Source organism: Cajanus cajan, chromosome 11 (assembly GCF_000230855.2).
Source record: "Cajanus cajan strain Asha chromosome 11, NIPB_CcT2T_4, whole genome shotgun sequence".
In the NCBI taxonomy this organism is placed as follows: domain Eukaryota; kingdom Viridiplantae; phylum Streptophyta; class Magnoliopsida; order Fabales; family Fabaceae; genus Cajanus; species Cajanus cajan.
The window spans coordinates 47372203-47398791 of record NC_138527.1 but is presented as its reverse complement, the minus strand read 5'-3'; the positions used below and the strand labels follow the sequence as shown (position 1 = coordinate 47398791).

At 28.4% G+C, this 26589-nt stretch overlaps 2 protein-coding genes across 2 annotated transcripts; one reads left to right on the top strand and one right to left on the bottom strand.

The window, feature by feature from the left end:
• Positions 1-6964: 6964 nt before the first annotated feature.
• Positions 6965-12206, top strand: LOC109795727 (protein NEGATIVE GRAVITROPIC RESPONSE OF ROOTS). Its single transcript, XM_020355247.3, has 6 exons — positions 6965-7227; positions 7344-7416; positions 10961-11478; positions 11593-11746; positions 11837-11900; positions 11984-12206. Exons 1-5 carry the CDS (start codon positions 7222-7224, stop codon positions 11854-11856), a joined length of 771 nt encoding a protein of 256 aa, XP_020210836.1. The 5' UTR covers positions 6965-7221; the 3' UTR covers positions 11857-11900; positions 11984-12206.
• Positions 12207-17692: 5486 nt separating this feature from the next.
• LOC109797289 (potassium transporter 5) lies at positions 17693-22626 on the bottom strand. Its single transcript, XM_020357273.3, has 9 exons — positions 22417-22626; positions 22116-22338; positions 20402-20650; positions 20182-20223; positions 19821-20081; positions 19690-19742; positions 19345-19459; positions 19007-19261; positions 17693-18921 (listed from the first exon to the last, which is right to left on the bottom strand). The coding sequence occupies exons 1-9, from the start codon at positions 22570-22572 to the stop codon at positions 17861-17863; spliced, it is 2415 nt and encodes an 804-aa protein (XP_020212862.1). The 5' UTR covers positions 22573-22626; the 3' UTR covers positions 17693-17860.
• Positions 22627-26589: the final 3963 nt, after the last annotated feature.

The following is a 26589-nucleotide window of genomic DNA, read 5'->3' as shown; positions in this document are numbered from 1 at the left end:
CTAAGGAGATTTCCTTCAACTGAGGTGAGTAGTTTAAGTGCCTTGACCCTATCGAATCAAATCGTTAGACCTATCTTAATCAGATTAGGTATAATACAACGTTAGGTCTCAAAGAGAGCTAGGTATAGATAATTTAGTTTTATTTCTCAAATTTTCCCACTTAAATTAAGAAGTACAGTACTATGTCAAGGTAGGATAACTTGGTTATAGGCCTATCACGATATTAGCTTGCAACATTAAGTCACCTATGAGATTAGCCCACCGACTACCCTTCAAATACCAAAACCCTTTAATACTAAGTTAGGGACCAAATTTCAAACTTCATACTTTATTCGATTAGTCATTCAACTAGAATGTGGTTCGACTACCTCCATATCAAGCCTCATAGACCCTAAAGGGAAGATTAACTTTAAAACAACATAATTCACCTTTAGCATCCATGTATCTCAATTAAGACATGTATCTCAACCACATGTCCATAGCCTCACAACTTAACAACTATACAACATACAACTTACATCTTAACATCATCAATTCATATATCAACTTACAACCTTGTATTCATCATTATATATCATCATGCATACATCATGGTTATTAATATTCATCAATAGTTCATCATTAAACAATGACAATATAACATATAGGTCTCACTTGGTGCGACTCAAATGGCACTTGATGCCATTGAGACAAAGAGTTCCTTGTCTCACACATGCCTGCCTGACATGACAAAATCCATGCTCGACCCCAATTATGTAGAGGGTCCCTGTCTGACTCAGGCCTGATACTACCCCTTCAACCCCTTGCGTGAACCTAGGCAGAGATAAGTCAATTTCTCCTCATGTTTAACGCTAGTCTAACCCCAAGCTATTTCTTCTTCTCACTCCTAGGGCCACCGATCCTACAGTCGATGTGGAGAAAGAAGAACCCTCCATTTGAGCTACGCTTAACACAGTGAAGGCACGTCCGACGCAACATCAATTCCAAGCTTATGCATAATTGATTTTCGCCCAAAATCTTGCACACAACAACCTAACAACCAACATTTTGCAACAAAAAATAGTTATACATTATAGTTACATGAAGATTTCACCATCAAAAACAACATGCAATATCATGTATCCAAGATTCACCATGACCAAAGAGCTCCACTTCAAGAACTTTCATATCCACAACTCAGCCACCAAGCATCAACAACTTAATACAAATTAAATGATTTAGACTATCCCAATCTCATGCACATTAACGCAATTACATTTTAAACTTCCCTTATCTTTTGGAAAACCAAAATCAGCGACAGAGAAGAAGGAAAAAGAAGCTCCACACACTTCATATGATTCTGAACCTAACCAACAACTCAACTACTCTAATCAATTAGCAAAGGAAGAAGGAGAAAAAGATTTTAGTTAAAGAGGTAAAAAGGAGAAAAAAAGAAGAAAAATTAAAAGATCCCTCACATGAGCTCTTCCTCTTCTACTAAACTTGAGTGTTACAATACATAATAGTAAATCTTATGGAAACACAAATTCAACAAATCAACGTACTACTAAGTTTGACTCAATAGTAAGGATTGAAATAATATATATATATATGATCTTAATTTGGTTATAACTAATAAATTTTAAAAAAATGAACACATCACTTTTTGACACGTATTTCGTTATCAGTGATGATGTTAGCATGTCATACTATTAACTAATAAAGTGACTAAATATACAACATAAACATATCTCATGATCATCCTAATAGAGTGACTTTTTGAGAGTTCATCAATGCAACAGAACTCATGATCATCCTAGATTTGAAAGAGAGAGAGAAAAAAAATCTTTATCATTCATTTTAAAATGAATATATCTCACATAAACATTTAACCCTGAAACATAAGCCCTAAATCTTATCTATTTATTAGTGTTCCTAAATGTGTTCCTTATATTTACATGTGATGTTTTATTTTCATTCCATTTTTCTAATTATATGTGGTCACTTCAATGTCACAAATCCTATATTGATATTTATGTATTATTTTTATTTTTATTTTATTTTACATCAATTTTTTAAGATTTCATCATAGATTAATTTGATTTGATTGGGAAGTAAATAAAATTTAATTAAGGATTATTTTTGTGAAGTATTAAATTCAACACTGCTTTAAGCTTAATTAGTATATTAATCACTTGTGTTTAAATCCTTAGTCTATATATACAACCAGTATAAAAATATAACCAGTATATACAATGGTTTGATGGTTTAGTGATAAATCACAGAGTCACTTGTTAAATCGGTTAAATCATTTTATACTAATTTTAAAAAAAAAATATAATAAATGTAATTTAAGATAAAAGAAATTATGTATGCATAATATATTTATAATACATAAAATGCAAAATCTGTCTAGCCTAGTTGTAATTGAACTTTATCTTAATGTGATGTTAATTGAATCATTCACTTTTGCATATTTTATAATTTAATTTTTGAGATTAGAAGTTCCTTTACATTGTGTGAAATTTGACCGACTACTCTATATATTTTCATATCTAAATAATCACGATAAATTGTTATTTCATATTATCTTTAATGTGAATTATTAATCCTTATCTATTAAAGTTTCTTGTTGTTTCATAAATCTTATGATGTGGGAAATTACATAAATTTTTTGCATAAACCTTCAACATTATTAACATCTTAATTACTTTAATTTAAAGTGAATATCAATGACAGATCTACATTATAATGAGGATGGACAGATTCATTCTATTCTTTTAATTAAGTTATTAATGTATCTTTTAAAAGATTATATTTTACACACCCTAATTTTATATATGATTATTGTTGACATTTAGATATATATTTTTATATATGTAATGATGATAATTATTAATTTTATTTTTTTAAAAATTGTCCCTACTAGCATTAAGTATTGGATCTGTCACTGGTGGGTATTATTTCCTTTCATTTTATTTTATATTTTATTCCACCCGTCAGGAAAACATTGACGCTGGCTAGCTTCTTGGTTTGTTAGTTGTTGTATTGTAGCTTTAAACGTTATGATGTTGTTAATTTGATATCTTTGTTTCTGCGTCTGCTTAGTGAAAATGGCTTGTGCGTATGCGCTTAGTTGGGAGATTTGGGTGTGAAGGCATGATATAGATAGAACTTTTGATTTCACATTTGTGGTTGGTCACATATATGTATGGAATCCTGAATTTTATACATTACAGCCAAGCTCTCGCAATTTTTAGTTATGGAGTCTATGTACTAAAAGCGCTAGTTTATAATTGGAGCAGGTGAAATCCAGGAATCGGTCCGGTAAGTGAGCGACATTCCCATGCGAGTGTGGGTTTCTTTCAAATGTCGCACATACTCGTACTTATATATGCTAATGAGTAATGACCATTGACCCTATTCTCTCCTTCACTTTCATCCTTATTTTCTCACTTGTTTTTTCTTGGCTCTGCCCATACCTCTCATTCACATTAGATAAGGTCATTTGTCTGCCACAAATTATTTAATTCATCACTCTTTCCATTTTTCTATTTTTTCCTCATCCCACCTCTCTCTTCAAACTATACTCACCTTCCAAGTTCCAAGACCACATACCTTTTGCATATCCACGTTAGCAAATTATATCAGATTATGCGGCTTCTCCAAAAATATGAAATGACCATATTAATGGGTGCTAGTACATTTCTGATATGCAACCAAACCGACAAAAACTACACTACGCGTTGTACGAATTTGAGTAAAATTCTAGTCTTGTGGAACTTAGAACCGAGTTTATGTAGTAGAAAAACCATACTTGTGTGTTCGTGTTTCAATTTGACATTGTTCCGTAGCCATTCTTTTTCAATTGAAATTTGATGCATAATCCGCTTGTTTTCATTTAAAATTCAACTAGATAGATAATTCTTGCAAAACATTTGTAAGCTTTCTTTAATGAATTGTTCCCACCATGTCTCTGATATATATTACGATTGTATGGAGATTAGTTCCCCCTTTAGCACTCCAATATTATCAAGATCGGCATTCTTATTGTGATCAAATGGTTAAACGAGTGACACAATACTCCTACTTAGAATCATACCCCGTAAAAATATTCTCACCCACGTGTTATTGATAAATGATGTAGTAATTAGAATGTAGGAGGATATATAATATCTTTTATTTTCTATACTCTATATTCTATATACAAGTGTGGTAAGGTATAAAATAAATATTAACGATATCTTTTTCTAGCACATTCATTTTTTATCAATCAAATTTATTAAAAATGTATAAAATACAACGAGCCTCACTTATAATTATGTACTTCATGCTGTATTTCATTTGGCGTTTTAGTAAAAATAAATACATTTTAATTGTTATTTACGATACTAACAAAACATTTTTTAATATTATTTATTTTTGAGTAAGAAAAAAATAGAAGTATGGATGAGAGGAATTAAGACATGTGATTTATCAGAAAATTAATAAGTTAGCACTTTAATCCTTAAAAACTAATTTATAACGTTCTCAAATTAGTTCTTAAAATAATATATATATATATATATATATATATATATATATATATATATGAGGGAGGTTATAATTATATCGATGTAACTTTTACTAAGTATTACACCGCTAAGTGAATTTTGTAAATCCAACCGTTAGATTGAAAGTTCATATCTCTTAGATCATATATACAAAATTTTATATTAATCCAAGATGATTTGATATTTCATTTTTATAAAACAAAATTGTCGTGATATATTTATTTCAAAATACACTAAAATATGAACATTTTGATTACCTTTAAGTTGTTGTTCAATTTTAACAAACTTTGATATACATGTATAAAGTGATATGAACTTCCAATCTATCGGTTGGATTTACAAAATTTACAATTAATATAAAGTTATTGAACGATGTAATACTTAGTAAAAGTTACACCGGTATAATTATGACACCCTATATATATATATATATATATATATATATATATATATAATTGAAAGTATAATTTATTAATCACATGAGTTTAAAATTTTAAAAAGTTTTTTTTTTAACATGGATTTGGAGATTAATTAAGAAGACTCTAAGGGGAGCTTGATATACCGAATGTTTTTCTTAAGAATTTAAAGTTGTGAACGTTAACATTTCACATTTGGTTTAACATATAAAAAATAATATTCTTTAGAAATATAAGATAAATGAGAATTTATTATTCTTGAGTTAAAATATGTGATAAAAATATCATGTTATTTTAATTTTCTTAATTAATACAATAAATTTTTTTGATTCTTAAGTAATATTAATAGATATTCTCAAACACATTTATGATTAATAATCATTTCAGGATTTTTTATTTTTAGGAACCATAATTTTTGAGCATGAAATTTTTTTTTCCTATCAAATATTTCCAAAATGATTAAGTTTTAAAAACTTAGATGAAATAATTAGACATTTTGAAAATTTATTTGAAGTTTTTAAAGCTTAGGAACTAATATTATTATATGCTACACTTTTAAGAACCAAAATAATAGTATTTTATTTGTTAGAAAGTTACATAGTGTTTTTTTTTATAAAATTAAATTATTAATTACACTTCTAAATTTTTGTGTCAAAACCTTAGGTTTCAAAATAAAAAGGAATAGAGGAAGAGAATAATTTTCAATAACCTTTAATGAATTAGAAAGAATGTATTAAAAGGAATTAATGGATTGTCGATACTATTTCTTATAAGATTGGTTGAATTACATTTTTAATCTTGTTAATTTATAATTTTAGTCTCTTTATTTTAAAATAGAGATATTTAGTCTATTATTAATTTAAAAAATATATAAATTTTAATTCTTTCGTTAAATAGTTGACACCTATTAATTATTAAAATTTAACATTTATTCATATTTAAGTGATGAGTCATTTGATAATATGATATTTGAAGACAAAAAAATTATAAAAAATCATGTAAATAAGATTTATGAATAAAATTAATATTAATTACTTGTTAAAATATATACAAACTAATATTTTATTGTATATTATTTTTTTAATTTTTATTTTTACATTTCACATCATTATATATCAAGTTACTTAAGTAGTGATACGTCATTGAATAATGTAAAGTTTAACGATTAACACACAATAAATTGGCGATACAATCAAAATTCCTTATAAAAATAGAAAGATTAAATGTCTCTATTTTAAGATAGAGGAACCAAAATTATGGATTAACAAAAATAAAAGAATTAAAAATACAATTTAGTCTATAAAATAATAGTACTTATTTCAATTTGAAATATAAGAAAAAAAATTTAATTATGCTAATTAAAATAGTAGTTAATATTATTTAATTTTAAAAAAAAATTTACATTATTGTTCATATTAATATTAAAAATCTTAATTAAACTACTATTTAAAAAGAGTAGTGTTAATAATATACTGTCTAACACATTCTTCTTAACACACTTATTTTTATATATTAAAAAATTAAGATAAAGATAGAAAAAAATTAAATAAAATATAGAACTATCAAAATTTAACTAATAAAAAAAATATATTAAAGAGTGTGATGGTAACATTAAAAAAAATTGAGAGTCATTTTTCTTAACACACTTATTTTTATATATTAAAAAATTAAGATAAAGATAGAAAAAAATTAAATAAAATATAAAACTATCAAAATTTAACTAATAAAAAAAATATATTAAAAAGTGTGATGGTAACATTAAAAAAATTGAGAGAATACTTTTTTTTTAGAATAGAAAATATTACAAAAATGATGGCAAATGAAGATTGAATTTAAGTTTACTTTAATTATTATATTTATTTTTATTTTATTTTTTCCTCTCTCTACTTAACGAGGGAAGATTGATTGGCGAGATACAAAGGGAGATATTGAAAATTGAGAGGGTAAGTAGAGAGGCGATTAATTAAGACGTGTTTGGGGACTTGAACCGAAAGTGAAATCAGGCTAAGGTCAATTTGACCATAAAATTCATCAAATTCCCATCTTAAATTTCTACTCCCAAAGCTCAAGCTCAGCCCTCAATCCTTATTAATTGGCTTCCAAGATCTGACCACAAAGAATTTAACTTCGTTAAAAAGTGGCTCCTTTTTACCCACCTCACAATCACTATCTTCCAACCACCTTTTCTCCTCACCCTTATATATTTTTTTTCCCCTAACTAGCTGGTAGTTCCACTCTAGGCGTCGAAGCCCATTTCATTCCTTGCTCTCATAATGAAGGTAGGTCTTCTCCCTTTCTCTCTCCCGCAAAGAGAGAGGAAATATACTGATATTATCTTACATTTAGTTCGTGTTATTCACACAACCAGAATGTTTTTCGCATTTGTCATTTGCAGTTTCTCAGCTGGATGCAAAATAAAATTGGTGGAAAACAAGATAACAAAAAACCAAACACATATACACCTACTTGTAAGTCTTCTACTTCATTTTTCTCTTTTTCTTTTGTTTCTCCCTGAAGTAATGCATGATGACCAATATGATGTAAGAAAATTCATATATTTTTCTCTTTGAAGAAAATGATGACAGAAATAGAAACATATATGTAGAAAGACACAGAGGAACATATGTTTATGTTTTCACGTGTTTATTACTTGCATATATCAAAGGTTAAAGAAAAGTGGCGGCCAGTAGATTCTTTCACATACCGGAGATAGAATAAACTCATTGTAAAAGTTTAAAATTTCAGAAGCATATGTTTTTGAGCTTTTTTGTACTTTGATGTTCAATATGAAGAAACTAATCATCTGTGGTAGAATGTGCCGTCAGATCTGTTAGGAGAGGCATACCCAGCAAGGAGATCTTAATTATTTGTGTTCTAGTTGCACTCTCTGTATATCTTTTTCCTCTTAAAAATTTACCTTTCCATCACAGATCCTTAATCACAACAATTCAAGGATGAAATAATTTCATAATCCTTCTCGTGATAAAAGAAAAATCAAATTTTAAAATAAATGTTATATTAGTTTTTTAATGTAATATTACTTATTTTTTTATTTATCTTTTTAATATTTTTTAAAAATAATTATTTATTGCATATTTTTAATAAAAAAATTATTGTATAAAATCCTATTTTTTCATCTAATTATTAATTCTTTTTTATCTATGAAAAATAATTCAAGACGATATTTATTATGAAATGAAAGAAATGTATTATTTGAATGTAAAATAATTAATATCAGGTAATATAATGTAACATAATTAGTTTTATTTCATGTTTCATACGCGTATAACTTAAAAACATTTTTTAATTTTAAATTAAGGATTAATTATAAAAGAAAAGTTTTGTAATTCAGTGGGATGTTAATTAAGGATCTAAGCTGCCATATATGATCGTTTTTCCATATCCCTAGACTTTTATTCTTAGATTAGTGCACCAACTTTCCCATAGTGTAGGAGTTTAATACAATAATCATAATTAAATTGTTATATAATATAATCATCGTTATGTTTTTCATATACTAAGTTTATATAATTTTTATATTAGTTTTTACACCATTCATCAAGTATCTTATCTCACCTTTATCTTCTCTATTTTTCTCCTCTTTGATATATATTATAATTTTTTTAAACAAAGACGATCTCTCATATAATTGCTTAATACTACGTACTATTAGCTTTTATTTTGAAGCATTTATATATTGTTTAAGTAGACAAAATGACTTAACGAACCTGAACATACGGAATACTTGTCTACTGTCTACAAGACATTCAGGCACTACTTTAACTTTTCACTATTGGCTGTTCTCCTATACAAATGCAAAAAATATTTTTAAAAACTATTATTTTAATCTTAACTTCTCATCATTTGAGTTCGGCACGTGTTTTCTCCTTATTACTATTGATATAAAAAAAGATCTATTTTGTGATCAATTTATATAGTCAAGAGATATTTTTTTAAAATAAAAAGTTTAATTACCAGCGTAAACTTAAAACTTCTGTGTATTTTGTTTTTAAAAAATAAAATAAAATAAATGATTAAAATAGTTAAAATTAAATATACTTGAATATGTATAAATTTTAAAAAATGAATTTACAGAAAGTAGTAAAAAAAAGAATAAAAATATATGAAAGAGAAAGAATATTTTAAAATTTTAAAAGTAAAATAGTTAATAAAACGTGTATACCAAAAATACATATCTAATTTAGTGTAGATTTCTCGTTTTTTCTTCTATTTAATTTTAATTTTAACTTTTTTTTTCTTCTGTTTTTCAATCACGTTACATCTATCATTATCTTTTTTCCGCATCAATGTATCACATTTTGGATAGACTTTATGGGACTCGTTTGAAAATCTGTCATGTACGTGGGATTATACGCGTACCAACTTAAACAAATACTTATACTAGGAATTATGTATTTGATAAACATTCAAAGTATAGAACAAAATTGTGATATGAGTTGAATTATATTTTATTTAATGTGTGTTTTATTTATTTATTTATTTTTTTAAAAAAATAATCACTTACTGTTTAGAGAATTAAAAAAATCTTAATTTAAGCATTATAAAATATACACTTAAACCAAACTTGAATCGATTTAATTTTTGAGGAATAATACTGGAATTATCTTATGGGTGCTGTTAAATGTTAATCCATGCTTTTAGGTTTAAATATCCTTCAATTTTCCTTTCAAACAAAAATATATCCTTCAATTTAAAATAATTTGTAATTATTTAACTATTTAAGGAAGAAATTGTTTAGTAACTTATGTGAATTCTTAAAATATACCCTTACGCATTTAATACTTTCATTTCAATCAGTATTTATAATTTTTAAATTTTAAAATATTCTACATTTTCTTTTATATTAATATGTTTTATTTAAATTTTCACTGTTAGAACACTTGTCTTGTAGTATTTTAATATTTTTTTTCTTATTTTATCTTGAACTATCTTGCAGTGTATGGTCATCCTAATTACTTATAAGCCTTAAAATTAATTTTCATATTCGATTAATAAAATATCAACAACAATATGTTAATCAAAGTAGAATTGGGTTTAGATTTTTTAAAGTGAAATTTTATGTTCATAAAAACATGATTAAGGAGAAGACTATACTAAAAATGACAGCTAAATTTTTCAACATAAATAATAATCAGTAAAATAAGTGAATAAATACATTTATTGGTGTAAAAATAAATACATAACATTTATAACATGATAACAAAAACAAATAAAATTAAAAATTAATTAAATTACCATAGAATGAATGATTAACTATTGTAATTTTTTCTAACTTAATTAATAGTCTCATATTTACGGATATATATATATATATATATATATATATATATATATATATATATATATATAAAAATATAAAGTGAGTACACTTTTTTTTTTCAAAATAATATCATTAATTAATAACACAAAATTATTATTTTTTTATAAATATTACTATCTTCATTCTTATACATAAGATTCAATTATCTAATTCACCAATATTAAAAAAATAATTAATTTAATTGATATCAATAAATTTATCTTATTTATATTTTTCTCTAAAATTATCTTTATACAATATTATTTTTCTTTCCTAATTAATATTCATATATCTTTTAACCAATTAAAATATTTATTTTATATTATTTATTTCTCTTAATTTATACTCATATTTTTCTAATTGATTAAAATGTATGTTTTTTTAAAAAAATTATAATTAATACATTTTATCAAATTAAAATAACACATTAATTAAGAATATTTTAATAAAAATAATTAATATATGAGATAATATTAATTTAGTCTTATATAAATGAATAAATAATTATATTAAGTTAAAATCATATAAATAAAAATTAAGATAATAATCAATAAAGAAGCTATCCCTCTTTGTCAAGATATAATTTATAATTCAGCTGTGCCTCCATGGATCGATTGATTCGTGATCCCCTTAGCAAAGGGTATTTGTAATATTCTGAATTTGTTTAACTTTGGTTGTGTGGAACTGCGCAGATGATGGAAAACAAGAGGGTCGAGAAGAATTCAGCGATTTGCCTGATGGTTTACTAGCAATTGGTACATTTGGAAATAACAATGAAAAGGCTGCGGATCCATCCTTGTCTGAAGAAATAGCAGACTTCACTCCTGAAGAAATCGGTAAACTACAAAAAGAGTTAATCAAACTGTTGAGACGAAAACCCAATGCGGAAAAGGAAATTGCTGAGCTTCCTCTCGACAGATTTCTCAATTGTCCATCAAGCTTGGAGGTTGATAGGAGAATCAGCAATGTACTTTGCAGTGATTCAGAAGACAAAGATAAAGAAGAAGAAGAAGAAGAAGACGACATAGAGAAGACACTTAGCGTCATACTTAGAAAATTCAAAGAGATTTGTGCAAATAACGGCAAGAAAGCAATTGGGAAAAAATCGATTTCGTTTTTGCTGAAGAAGATGTTCGTTTGTAGAAGTGGATTTGCTCCGGCACCTAGCCTTAGAGACACCCTTCAGTTCCAAGAGTCAAGAATGGAGAAGGTAGGTAGCTCATTTCATTTGCCTTCAACTCCAAGAGTATCATCTCATGTCATGTCATGACATGCATGTGCCTCTGCCTAACCTAACTGCTAACTATATAATGTATACATACAGCTTTTAAGGACTATTCTTCACAAGAAAATAAACTCCCAACATTCTTCTCGGGCACTACCCCTCAAGAAGCGCCTCAAGATGCCAAAGGAGGATGAAGCAGATGAGAGAGCTGAGACTGATGATGGCTGTAAATGGGTCAAGACTGATTCTGAATGTAACTTCATTTTCACTTTTATCATGGACCTAATGTAACTTGGCTTGTCACACACTATTACTAACCAACTCTTTATTTCCTGGCCTGCAGATATTGTTTTAGAGATTTAAGTTCACCTCAAATTTTAAGAGCTCTTTCTTTGCGTGTCTGTCAGGTACCGAACAAACACTCCTTGTCTTTCTGTCTTTAATTAATTACATAAGTATTCCAAACTTACCATTTATTATGCCTCTGAAGCCAAGGCGAGGAAAGGATATACAACCATTACGGGGGAGCGTGAAATGGAGCTCAATTTTTTTTTAATAGTTTATCTGTTATCTTGCACCCAGATCAGCTGTATCTCTCTGCTTCCCTTGTTTTTTTTTCATGGTTGTTTCTGCGGATGCGGAGCGACTCATGTTATACTTAATCGTAAAATGGATAACTGATAAGCTAGACAGACACATTCTGGACTCTTTTATCTGCTAATTTCATATCTACTCTCCTTGTAATATGATTGGGAATGGATAATATTCACATAATTGGTTAAAAAAACAATTTTTAATTTATTTTCTTTCAATTAAAATATGTTGAATCATTTTTTATTTATTTAAAAAAATTATATTTATTCAATTAACAAAGAGATAGATATGTCCTTTCGTGTAAATTTCTTTTCATCATTTTCTCTTGTAACCTCGAATAATTTTTTTATTTAGTTAGTTTAAATTTTTATTCTATTTTTCTCTATTTTCTTGTAAATTTATTTTTCAAATTTTTCACACCTTTCTAATTGTTAATCACTCACACATATTTAACCCCAAGGGTGTGGTTCAGCGGTAGGGCACTACTAGAAAAGTGTTATTTTTTTGCAAAAAAATATTCGTAAAAAGTTTTTGCGAATTTTCCTGCAAAAAAATATTTGCAGAAATATTTTTGCAAATTTTCCTGTAAAAAAAAATTTGCAGAATTTTTTTGTGAATTTTCCTACAAAAAATAATTTATAGATATTTCTTACAAATTTTGCTATAATATTAATAATCATGGGGAAAAAATTTCCATGGTAAAAATTTGCAGAAAATATTGTAAGAATTTTATTTTGTTTATTGCAGATTTTCTTGCAAAAATAAATTCGCAAGTAATGTTTACTAAATGATAGAAAAATTTTGCAGGTAACTTTTTCTGCGGATTTTTATGCAAATTTTAATTCGCAGGAAAAATAAAAAAAATATTTAAATTCATAATTTTAATATTTTAAAAAATCTTCAAGTCCCACATTAATTGAAAATAAAATAATTAAAGAGTATATAAGTTGAAGTAACACTTACCTTACAAGTTGAATTGTATAGTTGAGTGTTAGACTTATAATCTACAATCTTAGAATTTAAAAGATTATGTACGAGGCATGAAAATAAAAGATTATGAATTCTTAAAATGTAGAATTTATAGTAATTTTTTTAATTTTTTTCGTAAAAAATATTCCTGCAGAATTTCTTGCAAAAAAATTCGCAGGAAAGTTTCCTGCAAATTTTTTTTTTGCAAGAAAATTTCCTGCAAATTTTTTTTTGCAGGAAACTTTCCTGCAAATTTTTTTCGCAAGAAATTTCGCAGAAAAATTTCCTGTGAATTTTAAAATTTGCAAAAATATATTATCCACGAAGGTATTACCTGCAAATAAAATTTCGCAGAAAAATTTGCAGGGACAACGTTTCCTGCAAATTTTTATGAAAAATTCGCAGGAAAGGTCGCATGTAATAAGAGAAATTCTAGTAGTGGGGGTTGATCCACGCTTAAGCAAGGTCAGGGGTTCAAATCCTTTCTTGTGTATGCAGCCGTGTTAAATCTTGGAGCCAGCTATCTCACCCTTTGAGGTGCCTCCCTCGTAGCGAGGAGATTAGTCACTGCTATTGGCAGTGGATACCCCAGAAACGAACCCAAAAAATTACTCACACCTATTTAACATTAATTATTTTTATCATTTATCTCTTTTTTATTTTTTAAACAAAATACACGGAAATGCAATTTTTTTTTACGCTGATATAAACTAATGGAAATAAATTTTATATAACTTTTAATAATTATATTAATCAATTGTTATTTAAAAATAATTTATGATTAATTAAAAATATAAAAAATTGAATTCTAGAAAATGAAAATAGTGTACTATTTTTATAAATAAAAATATCATCTCAAGTAGAACAACTCCTTTCACTTCTCAAAATGAATGTTTTTGTATTTAAATTTTCTTTTTTATCAAATAACATTGTTGTTTTTTAATACTAACACGATGATATCCACCCAATTGAAATATTTTACTATGTGATGGAACTAAACATTAATGTTAAACACTTCACGAGTGATGAACTTGCAAATAAGTAGTAGAGAATTTCATATGCGAGATGCTTGGAATTGGATTTCACTCACTACACCTTCTTGTAACTTTAATAGATATGCATATGTTAATCTTTCTCCTACAATATTATTTAGGATTAGAGTCACTCAATACTAATTCCTTAGAAAAGAGATTCTAACTTCTAAGCTTTCCTCCTTAAGTATCAATTTTTTGCATATTCAAAAAGGAGAACTTACATTAAGAAATCCTTTAAAGACTAATGATTTTAGCTTTATTCCTAACAAATTAAACCATTAGGTGATTCATTTCAAATAATGACTTAGAAAGCATTTTCCAATCAAGTTCTCAAACAAAGTTCCAAATATAAGCTATTATAACATATCTATGAAAATCAAAAGTATAAGAGATCATACAACTTGAAGACTTTGGTGTCACTCTAAGATTTGCAACTTGATGACTTTGGTGTCACTCTAAGATCTATAACTTGATGACTTTGATGTAAAGTGAAGGAGAGTTTGAGAATTAGAGAGAAAGTCTGGTTCTCTGTGTCATTCTCAAACGTCAAAATTGCCTCTAAGATCTACAACTTGATGATTTTGTTGTAGAATAAGTGATAAGTGTCAATTTTACTTAAATGACTTAACTCTTTTGATACTTATCTAACTAGTTTTGAAAGACATTTATATTTTACCCCTAAAGTATTACAAAATTCAAAAAAGAGTTATGTAAATTAATTAGTTTATAAAGAATTGATAGAATTTTATTTAAAGACTTGTTTTATATCTTGCAAGATTCAATGAAGATCCGAAGTCCCAAAAAATTCCAATCCGATTAGGTGTTTGGAAAAGGGTTGAGGCCCTTTTAAAATGGTTGAGCCATTTTCAAGGGGTTGAGTCCTTCAAAGGCAGAGAGCAAGAATTGAAGCAAAGGTTAAATCACTTAGTTGTTTTGAAAAGGTTGAGTAGATTGGCTCCAGAGGGGTACAAATTTTTAGTTTCCCAAGGGCTCAACGGATTCAAAAGGGCTTGACCATCGAAGTTGCTTCACCATGAAGAATTCTCCAAATCGTTCAGCCATTTGGAAAGGATTGAGTGATTTACTCTATCTCTTCCATACTCTGTTTTATTTTTTTGCACATATATAAGGATTTGGGAGGAGAAAAATAGAGGAGAATCACGGAGACTTGAGTGATAATTATAGAGCAAGCAAGGAGTCCAAGAATTAGCTAGGAATAGGGGTTCTAGGATCTTAATTTCTTTCTTTCTTCTACACCTTTTCCATGTATTTTGGATTAGCTCTCATTACCATGAGTGGCTAAATTTTCTTTTTGTTGGGGTTGAACAATCCATCAAACTCTTATGTACTCCTTTTGACTTATATATATATATATATATGATAATCTATTATTCAGTGTTAGTTATTTTAATTTTGTTCTTAATGCTAAGGTGACCTAATCACTCATCTTTGATTTTTGATTTGGATTTTGGTTGGAACCTGATCACTCATCTTTGATCTTTGATTTGGATTTTGGTTTGAAAACATTTTCTAAATCTAGTTTTAAATCAAATCACCTAACAATTCTAAAGACTAGGAATAGATTTGGAGTTGTTGGTTGAACATGTTCTTAAACTTAATGCAAGGTTTCTAATTTGATAAATTCCTCTCCTTAGAATTTCTAAGTGCAAGAAATTGATTTGGAATGATCTTAATAAACTCAATAACATTAGATGATAGACATCATATATAGATCATCTTAGGAGAACATAGGGATGAAATTGGTAAAACTCAATCCCAACAGTTTTTGATATTGTTATTTTCCCATATTACTACTACTTTGTTTGCCATCTTTTTGATAATTCCAATATTGAAATATGAACAACATCATGCTTATGAAATTTATACATCTTTTTATTTCAAGCTTTTACTAGGATATCATAAATTATAAATATCTTCCAAGTCCCTAAGATTCGACAACCTGTATTTAATTCCTATACTATAGTGACTTGGTGCGTATGCCTAAATAAAAATCTCATCAATGAAGTAGAGTTTGACAATCAAAGAGAGAGTCTGGTTCTCCATTTAATTTAATCTATTTCCTTTTATAACATGGGTAGAAATTGTCCAACCACAACAATTTTGCTAGGCAAAATTGAGATTTCTTTGAATTGAAGAAATTTAGCCTAACTACTACATTAATTTTGCCCAACCTAAAGTACTCTGATTGGAATTTGATGCTTGCTGCCTCAATTTGGCTAGGCCACGAAAACTTGGCCAATCCAAAATTTGACCTTGCTTCTCCCTCATGTTTTGCCTTCAAAATGAACTCCTTTTGTATTCCTCTCCTAAATCTTGGTTTTTCCACTTAGTAAAGGTTGCACCTAATAAAAGAAAAAAATTTATTGATATTAATTAGTTAAATATTTATAAATATAAAAAATAATTTACTAATTATGTTACTTACAAAAGTTAATTAATTTTGAGATTTAAACAAAGAAAAAGACTTAAAAATGAAATTAAGTTTCATCCTAACAATCCAACTCAATTCCAAAGAATTTTCAATGACAAAATCAAGTTTATAAGAGATTAAATTTGATGTATTTTAAAGATGATTCAAGTCTTTGACCCATCTCAACCTATTAATATTATACATTCTTTTAAAATTATTTTAAAAAAATAATTATGTATTAATGATATACATAACTTCATGATTTTATAAATATCATGTTAACTAATTAATGAAGCATAATATTTACATCGTTATTATTTATCTTAAAATATATGTTAATTAAAGGTATATATGTATTCATTCAATTCTACAATTTAACATATATTGTTTTTAAGTTAATATATTGTAGCAATAAGTTGGATTGACTCAATCTTGCCATAAATATTATTCAATCTTGATTGAATCGAGTTTGAGTTCACAAATTGGATCTATTAAATTTTTGGACTAGATATATATATAACTCATCTCATGAACACCTCTATTCTCAATAAATAAAATGATATTATAATTTTTAGTAAACTAGTGAGTTGCACATAAAAAAAATAATGAAGTTAACAAAACGTGTTGGTAACAAAAATGTGATCAAGGATCCAATTAAAAATGATTTAAAATTTAAGAAACTTCATTGCAAATTTTCATACTCTTAAATAACATACTCTCCTATTGCAAACTTAGTTTATTGATAGATATGAGATCCTATTATAACTTGTCATTCTTTCCGTAAAATTAATGTACAAATAAAGTCTTATATTATTAAAATAAAAAGAAAAATATAAATTTATAATATGTCCACCATAAAGAGACTTAACATCTTATTAAGATCCCCTCCTACCTGTGTACCAAGATGTTATGCTAAACCATTTGTCATATGTTACTCTTTAATTTGTGTGTAATAACGAATTAAAGAGAAGTTGAGATGTGACTGTATGTTGGCTGCAGCACACAAAATTAGTCCGAGATGTTCTGGTTTTTTTAACCTGACATTTATATATTGGAAAAAAGACGCAACCCCGTCACTACACTACACATATACATGATTCACAGTTGGCACTTTCACTGAAACTGAAAGTGTGTCCGATGATGTTGGGAGTGCTTAAATTTTGAAGACCTGTTGGAGCAAAGGGTTTTTCTTCCCCATAATGAAAAACTTTGACAATTTTGTGTGAAATATACAAAATTCAAGCTAAGAACATATTTAACATATAGTATACATCCTTGCTGAGTTTTGACAGAGACACTAGGGAACATTGAATTAAGAGAAGGGTGGTGTATGGATTTTTCATATTTCATATGTCATTCCAACCTTGAGAAGTCTGTTGCGTGGGATTGCCATCAAATTCTGGCCTTGTCTGAAGTTCTTTCTCAAGAAGCTATAAACATAGTTGACAACAATCTTGTTGAGGATGGAGGAATTTGGGTGAGCTACAACCTCTGCTTCTGCTAGCATATACACGACGCCCTTCTCCAACGCTTTGTCAATGAATTTGATTTCCTCTTCAGCTCCCTGGAAGGGTGGGGCAACGAAAGCGGATGACTGGGTCGAATGGAGTCGAATGGAGTCGGAAGAGGCTTGAGAAGCAACAGAAGAAGATTGGTTTGGGATTATTCTGCTGCTAGCGGACGCAGACCTACCCTTTCCTTCTTTACCTTGAAGTTGCACATCACTCTCACTGGTAGTTGGTGCCTGTTCAGTTGCAGTAGGTCCCTCAGTCTCCAGCATAAAGTTCTCTTGTTGAATGAATGCCTTGAGGTTTTGTATCAACTGTGACTCAAACTCAGCAGGATCCTCAAGAACGTCGTTGTCATTGTAACCATGCCTCACAACACAACGGAAAATCCTATACTCCCTTGGCTCCACCTGCCTAAACAAAAACCTCTCCTCTGATGCAACTCTGCTGATAGGAATTGCCTTGATGGAGACGAACACAACAACTGAATGGATAGATGGTATGCTGCCTATTAGGTGTGGGAAAATAGGAGGAATGCCTTGTACTAGCTCAGAATACAGAAATCCAATTCCTGGCACCCGCCTTACGTCTGGGTTGCTCGCCACTTCGTTCAAATACGCACCCGAAACCTTGTTCTTTAGTTCAAACATGTATCTTTCTTTGTGCACATAATGCCAGCTTCCCATCAACGTCGTCAATATCAGAGCTAATACAATTGGAAGATACCCTCCTCCTGTGAACTTGGTTAGTTGAGAAGAGAAATAAACTATCTCTATGAAACCGAATCCCAGAAAGAATAGACCCACGAGCCATATACTCTTTTTCCATATAACCAGCATAATAAGCGAAACCAGTGTTGTTGAGATCATCATATCACCAATAACTGCAATCCCTGCATATACCATAAAGCTTAGAATTAATTCATATTTTTCTTTTAATTCCTCAAATTAAACTAATATACATAAATTAATTGTTACCATATGCATGGCTAATCTTCTCTGTGGTCTTGAAGGCAGCACAGACCACAATACACGCGATCATGAACATGTAGTTGACCTCAGGAATATACACCTGACCCTGATGTTTAGTGGAAGTATGCACTACCCTAACTCGTGGGAAACAACCTAGACTTAGGGCCTGGGATATAATGGAGAATGCTCCTGAAATCATTGCCTGGCTCGCTATAATGGCAGCAGCAACAGCCACAACAAATGTTGGCCAATATAAGGGATCTGCATGTTAATTATTCACAATTAATGTTTATCAAATGAACTTCCACTCCTTGTTGATCGCTCTTTAAAATTAAACAACTTACCCGGTATACTATCATAGAAAGTATTATTTACTTTCTCCGGAAACTTCCGTAGAAATGCTGCTTGCCCTATGTATGCAATCACTATTGCAGGACACGTAATGCAAGAAAAGCTAATCTGCAACACATATTATAATATGATGATGTTGATCAATAATTTTAAGTGCAACTAAACAACCAATAGCGCAGCTCGAAACGGTTTCTATGCATGAATTGACCACAAGTTCTTCATGGAACGGTCGCATATTATACTAACCAATCTTATGCACAAATTCTTCACCATATATATGTTCTAAACTGAAAGTATATACTGCGTTATACGGGGATAAATTAAATTTGTTCACTTACTTGAATGGCTCGTACATTAAAGTGACCCAAGTCAGCAAACATGGCCTCCGATCCTAAGATTAAATATATCTTACTTAGAATTAAAGGTTGATACAATTTAATTAAGAATAGACGTACGTTACGTTAGTCACCTGTTATGCACAAAAAGACTCCTCCAAGCGATATCCACCCGTCCTTGCCGTTCCGTTTGAAGTAATCATATATGTATTTTGGATTAAAAGCACGTAATACTCCAATGTCATATTTGAATAAATTGTAAAGGCCAATTCCACCGATGAATAAAAACCACAACAAAATGATTGGAGCGAATGTGAATCCCACTTTATCAGTACCGAATCGTTGCATACAAAATAGGACTACCAAGATTGCTATAGTGATCCCCACAACAGCTCCTGAAAAAAAAAAAAAAAAACATATGTCGACTTTTAACAATTTTTATTACTCTTGAGATTAGGGGATGCGGGGGAATAATACATTTATTTATTTAGGTACCTTGACCCAACGATGTACTGATCCCACTCACCGCAGAAAGGACTGCACATGCATTCAACAATATAATAATGTCAAGCCACCTTTCAAATTCACGTGATATATGATCAAAATTTTTGTTTTACATCATTTTTTTAATATAGATTAAATTTCTTCTAGTTGATGAGAAAAATGATGAAACAAATATTATAAATAGAAACACGCAATTAATTGGTACTATAACCTGAAATTGATGGAGTAAGAATTCCATCTCCTATGACCATGGAAGTTCCCATTACAGCTAGAAATAAAAGCGCAATCCGCGCAAAATGACTGTTCTCAAGTATCTGCTTTACTTTGTGGGCTCGTTTCACCTCACTAGAAGGTGTTTCAAGTTTGTAATTAGAAAGTTCCCTGTCTTCTGGTTGTTGATTTGGAATCAAACTCATCTTTATATGCCTACATATTAACGAGTACAGTGCAAACGCCCCACCTATATTATATACACACAAACTTATTAGTGATGCTGATCATCGATATTATATAGTGCTGCTGCTACGGCTATTTTTATTATTTTGTAAAAGTTTAAATATGTTTTGAGTGTGTATAAAATTGATGATTTTGATTTTAGTCTTTTTAATATTTATTTTTCATTTTTGTAAAATTTATAAATATTATTTTTATCTATGTAAAATGATTAAATTTTGATTTTAATTCTTATAAAAAGAATTTATTTTTATTTTTCTAAAATCTAAACTAACTATTTTTTATTTTTAATAATTATTTTAAAGTAGATAAATAATATTTATTTCAAGAAATTATAAATTTTTTTAGAGGTGTTAAATATTGACATAATATTAATAATAATTGTAGATAAAATTTAAGATGATTACTTAATTTTTTAATAAATAAAAAGTAATTAAAAATAATTACATAAAAATAAAAACTAAAAATAATAATTTTAATTTTATAAAAATGAAAAAATAATTATAAAAATTAAAATCAAAATTTATTAATTTTATAAGAACTAAAAATATATTTAAATAAATACAACTAATTTTAAAATTTCGTATTTAAAAGAATAAAACAAAGTACAGTAATATACACCGAATATATCTAAACTGATTTACGGCGTAAAGAGCTGGATAAAAATAAAAATATAAAACAATGTGCAAGTTATTCTGACACTAATGTCGACAGTGATGTAGGGAGTTTCAATTATTAAATTTGACCGTAAAAGAGAATGACAAACTTACACTTGTTTTTAGTCAAAAATATGAACTTCATCAAAAAAAAAAAGTCATAAATATCAACTTTGAACTTACTCCGCCTTTTTTTACCTAAAAAATTATTAATCATTGACCAAATATTTTTTTTTCTCTTACAAAATTAAAAATATTTATTACATCAACATAAAATAAAGAATATTAAAAAAATAATGATAAAAATAAAATATTTCATGTATAAAAATTAAAATATTTGTTAAATTATAAGAACTAAAAATTGAAAAAACATATATGAAAATTAAAAAAAGGTTTATTTTAAACGACTAAAGCATTTTTTTTAATTTTAACTGCCATTGCCTGGCATGCAGTGCCAATTACTCAGTTAGTTCGTATTTTCTATTTTTTTTAAAAACATACTGTGATTGAAGTGAATTATAATTATATAGCGAGAAGTCAATAATTAAGTATTTTACGATGAGTGTATTTAAAAAGTAAACATGTCTATGAATGTATTTAACTTTTTAAACTTAAATTATCAACAATACGTTGACAAAATATTTGTTTTATTTTTTCAATTGTACTCATAAAAAGAGGGGAAAAATAAAATTAAAAAAAATCATTAAAATGAAAAGGGTAAACTAAGAAATCATAGAAGAATTTTTAAACATAATTAAAAAAAGATGGAGGTTTGTAAATAATAAAAAGAACGAAAACAGAGGTTGAATAACGTACCGTTGCCGTTGTCGTTGGCCCACAATACGATGAAGACGTATTTAAGCAAAGGTATGAACACAATGGTGTAGATGATGAGAGACAATACACCAAGAATGTCATCGTTGTTGTTAATTTTTTTAGTGAAGGTGCTGGCGTACACATAAAGCGGTGATGTACCAATATCACCGTATACAACCCCTATGCTTTGAAATGCCAAGGTCAGCGTCGTCCTCCAACTCATCTGTTATTGTATTATTTATTTTTATTATTAGCATGTATAGAACTGGTAATTAATTAATTATTAACGTGTATACATTACCTTGAAAGGGTCGTGTGCAACCATAGAAACTCTTCCAGCTTCCAAATTGAGAGAATCTACGCGGCGAAGCTTTGCCCATGATACCTTTCTGTCTTTCAGCTTAAGGTTCTTCTCCTCTTCCAGCTCCATGCTCGTTCGATCTGCTTCTCCAGACATCTTCACTTCTTTTTTTTCTATGCAGGAAAGGTGTTTAACTCGTATTTTCCAGTGCTTTTTATAGGCACAAGTCAGATCTTCTATATATTATTTTATCATCAATAATTGCACTATTTTATCTTTAAACCGCGCCTCCCTCGCGAGCAAGTTGACTTTTAAGTTCTTATGTATTATGAAAACACTTGCTTCGTTACTTTTATTTTCAATTAGTCCAAACATCTATAACATTTATTCATTCAATTATTTGAGTTTTGCTGCGTCACTGATGTAGAACGTGTTCTTTTATTACTTGATTTTTAATATCACGGAATGAGTTTAATTTTAATAATTGTAAGACTAATGATTTTTAATTATACCATTAATTAATATTTTAATTATGCTTTTTAAAATAAATATTATAAAAATATTAATTTTAACAAATTAATAATTAAAAGATATATATCATGTCCTGAATTTTTATAATCATTTACTTTTTTATGTGTAGATTTATTTATGCATATAAATATGGTGAATATTTTATGTTTATATCATGATTTTAAGATATATAATTTTAATTTTAACACCTATATTTATATTTAAATCTTAAATATTTTTAAATTCAAAATTATTGATAGGTTGATGGTGAATTTTTGTTGTTTGTCTCACATTTTTTTTAAATTATGATACTTTATACTTTTATTTGTTTAAAAGTAAAAATAAATAAACAGTGAGTGGTGATTTTTATTTTTAACATATTTGTGAGAACACATATGTAGGTAACGATGGTAGTTGTAACAATACATCAAATTAAACACTTTAGAATTGTGGTGATGTTAATGATAGTAGTTATGATCACAATAGTAATAATGTGATTAATCTCATAAGAGAAATAATTATAATTGAGTTTTAATCATAACTGATAATTATTTTTTATTTATAGTCTAAATATTATCATTTAACTATATCCCATTTCTCTTAACAAAATATCATTATTGTTGTTATCATTATTATCACTGTCGTCATTACCGTTATCGCTATTAGTGATGATAGTGATGGTGATAGGTATATTTCAATGATGATAGTAATAACGATAATGATAGAAATGGTAGTGATACATGGTAACTTAATTTATTTATAATTTTTAATTTAAGTCATTTGATTTAGTTTAATAGCTTAAATTAATCTCTCACTCTCACATAAAAAAAAAACACCTTTCTCACATAATTTGTTATATATATATATATATATATATATATGAAGAGAGTTATAATCACCAATGTAGCTTTTACTAAGTATTATACCGTTCAATAACTTTATATTAATTGTGAATTTTGTAAATTCAACCGTTAGATTGAAAGTTCATATCACTTTTTATGTGTATATCAAATTTTAATAAAATTGAACAATAACTTGAAGGTAATTAAAGTGTTCATATTTTAGTATATTTTGAAATGCATATTGTAACGACCTGCTTGGTCACTACACATAGCACAGCACATCACACCAGAACACCACACAGAAACGAACAAGTATATACATATAGGATCTAGAATATATATATATATATACAAGGTCCAAATCTGTCTAGAATCAGAGTGTACAAAATACACCAGCAAATGCTAAACTAAGTAGCTAAATACATCAAAAGAATAAAACTCCATCTACCAGCTGCAGACCCTCCTCAGCAAACACCAACCTAACCATGCCCTGCTCCCATACATAGTATGATCATCGTAGTCCAAACCACATGGAAACAACAAAGGGTAAGCTAGTGAAAAGAATTAACATACATATATAAAATATGAATGATAAACAGCTACAGCTATCAGCACATCAATCAGCTTAACAATATCAGCTTAAAATATCACAACATTCAGCAATAACAACACCGACATAGCGGCTATAACAGCACCACAATAGTGGCTATAACAGCACCGACATAGCGGCTATAACAGCACCGACATAGCGGCTATAACAGCATACAGTTCAGCACTGCACAACAATATCATCAAATACAGCTTAAATCAGCATACAACATAGCTTAAACATCCTTATTCAGCAATAACATCTAACAACACGACATATTCATCAATTTCAGCTCAGTTCAGCACACATCTATATTTGTCAGCAAATTTTAGCACATAAGTCATCATCTCATCCGCGCCCAGCGCACTCATGGTCACGCCCGACGTGGCACAACCAGAAGACACCAGGGATCATCGCGCCCGACACAATTCTTATTGCGCCCGGCGTGATAGGAGGCAGAGACCAACGCGCCCGGCGTGAAGAACTGCGCCCGGCGTGATACCCAGTAGCAACCCACCAAGTTCGAAAATTTCACCAAGTCCTGCAAAATCAATCAGAAAACTAGCATGCAATCCATCCAAAAGTCTACATTTTCATCAAACATCACGAAAAACATCTCCTTTTTAGCATGCAACCATCAAACAAGCAAAAACTCAAATTTTCATCAAAACCCCGAAACCCCGAAAAAAATGAGTTTTCATCCAAAACAGCTCAAAACTTGCAAAACTCTCAGCAATTCGTGAGTCCTAGCTCACTAAAAACACACAACCGGCAAGAAATCCTAGCTTCCCTTACCTCGGTACGACAACCCGAGCTTCTGGACCGCGGAGAACGGAAAGGAAGATGAAAAGAGCTCGAACAACCGCAAGAGGAAAAAAAAGAAGGCTCTGAACATACAGCTAGAAATCCAAAACTACTCCTCACCACCACCTTGAGTCAGCAAGAAAAGGAAACAAGGGAGTGAGTAGAGAATGAGAGAAAAAGAGAGCGCCCGCGTGAGTGAGAGTGAAGAGAGAAAAGAAAAGGAGAAAGGGGTCTCACACATATATTATTTCAATTTTGTTTTATAAGAATGAAATATCAATTCATCTTGGATTAATATAAAATTTTGTATATATGATATAAGAGTAAAGAACTTTCAATCTAACGGTTAGATTTACAAAATTTACATTTAATATAAAGTTATTGAATGATGTAATACTTAGTAAAATTACATAGATTTCACACATTCTCTCTATATATATATATATATATTTGAAGTACACGTGCTTCAAAAGTCTTATTTACTCATACAGTCATACTAACACTTTTTTCATTAGTATACTAATTTTTTTTTATTCATATAAGTACGTTAATGTATATAATTTAAGATTAAGATGTGACTCATGTAAACTAAAAATAAAATTATAAAAATATATAAGATTATAACAATTAAAAAATAGGTAAATACATTGATCTAAGCACAAATTATTATATATGATAAATTATTGATTTTATAATAAATAGGTAGAAAGTTATATATATTAATAATATTTAATTAGTTGACAGTATAAAATTATTTTACAATGTTAGTACATTATCATTAAATTTTATAATAATTTATTAGAAAATTATTAAAATATTTGTAAAAGTTTTATAATTTATTATATCTAATGTATTTTCTGCAATTTTAAAAATTATTGATTATTATTTTATATTTTATTTCCTAAAATAAACCTTTTAAATTGAAAGAAGGTAAACATAAAATTAAGTATACATCGTTGAATTGAAGAATATTTTATTTTATTATTTGTTAAAATTATAAAACAATAATAAAATTCAAATTTTGGACTTTATATATATAGTTTTAATTCTCATAACTACATCAACCTAATTTATTAGTATTTTATTTATTACAACCTTTGACTTAAATGGGTGGTGGCACTAATTCGTATTTTATGATTCTGTTTTAAAATAGTTATAATTTAAAACGTATTGTTATTTAGTAGGAAAAGAATTTGCGCCAATACCGGAAGTACATTTGTTTCAATAAATTAATTAGTGAAAAGTCTAACAATAAAAAAGAGTTGGAGGAAAATCAATCACTCCAACTACTCATTCGTATATTCGACATCAAAGTTTTCCATACTAACCAATAATGCCATTCAAAATTCTGAAGCTCTCTTTCTACAAATAATAGGATTGCGTGTTTGAATACGAACACATCAGTACTTTTGCACAACGTTATCAATT

What these genes read in the sequence shown, in the direction of transcription:
- LOC109797289 (XM_020357273.3), bottom strand. Translation starts at nt 22,572, where the DNA reads ATGTCTGGAGAAGCAGATCGAACGAGCATGGAGCTGGAAGAGGAGAAG. An exon ending in TTGCACACGACCCTTTCAAG is followed by an intron (nt 22,339 to 22,416) that starts GTAATGTATACA and finishes ATACAATAACAG; the next exon opens with ATGAGTTGGAGGACGACGCT. An exon ending in GGCCAACGACAACGGCAACG is followed by an intron (nt 20,651 to 22,115) that starts GTACGTTATTCA and finishes TATATAATATAG; the next exon opens with GTGGGGCGTTTGCACTGTAC.
- LOC109795727 (XM_020355247.3), top strand. An exon ending in AAACACATATACACCTACTT is followed by an intron (nt 7,417 to 10,960) that starts GTAAGTCTTCTA and finishes GGAACTGCGCAG; the next exon opens with ATGATGGAAAACAAGAGGGT. An exon ending in GGTCAAGACTGATTCTGAAT is followed by an intron (nt 11,747 to 11,836) that starts GTAACTTCATTT and finishes CCTGGCCTGCAG; the next exon opens with ATATTGTTTTAGAGATTTAA.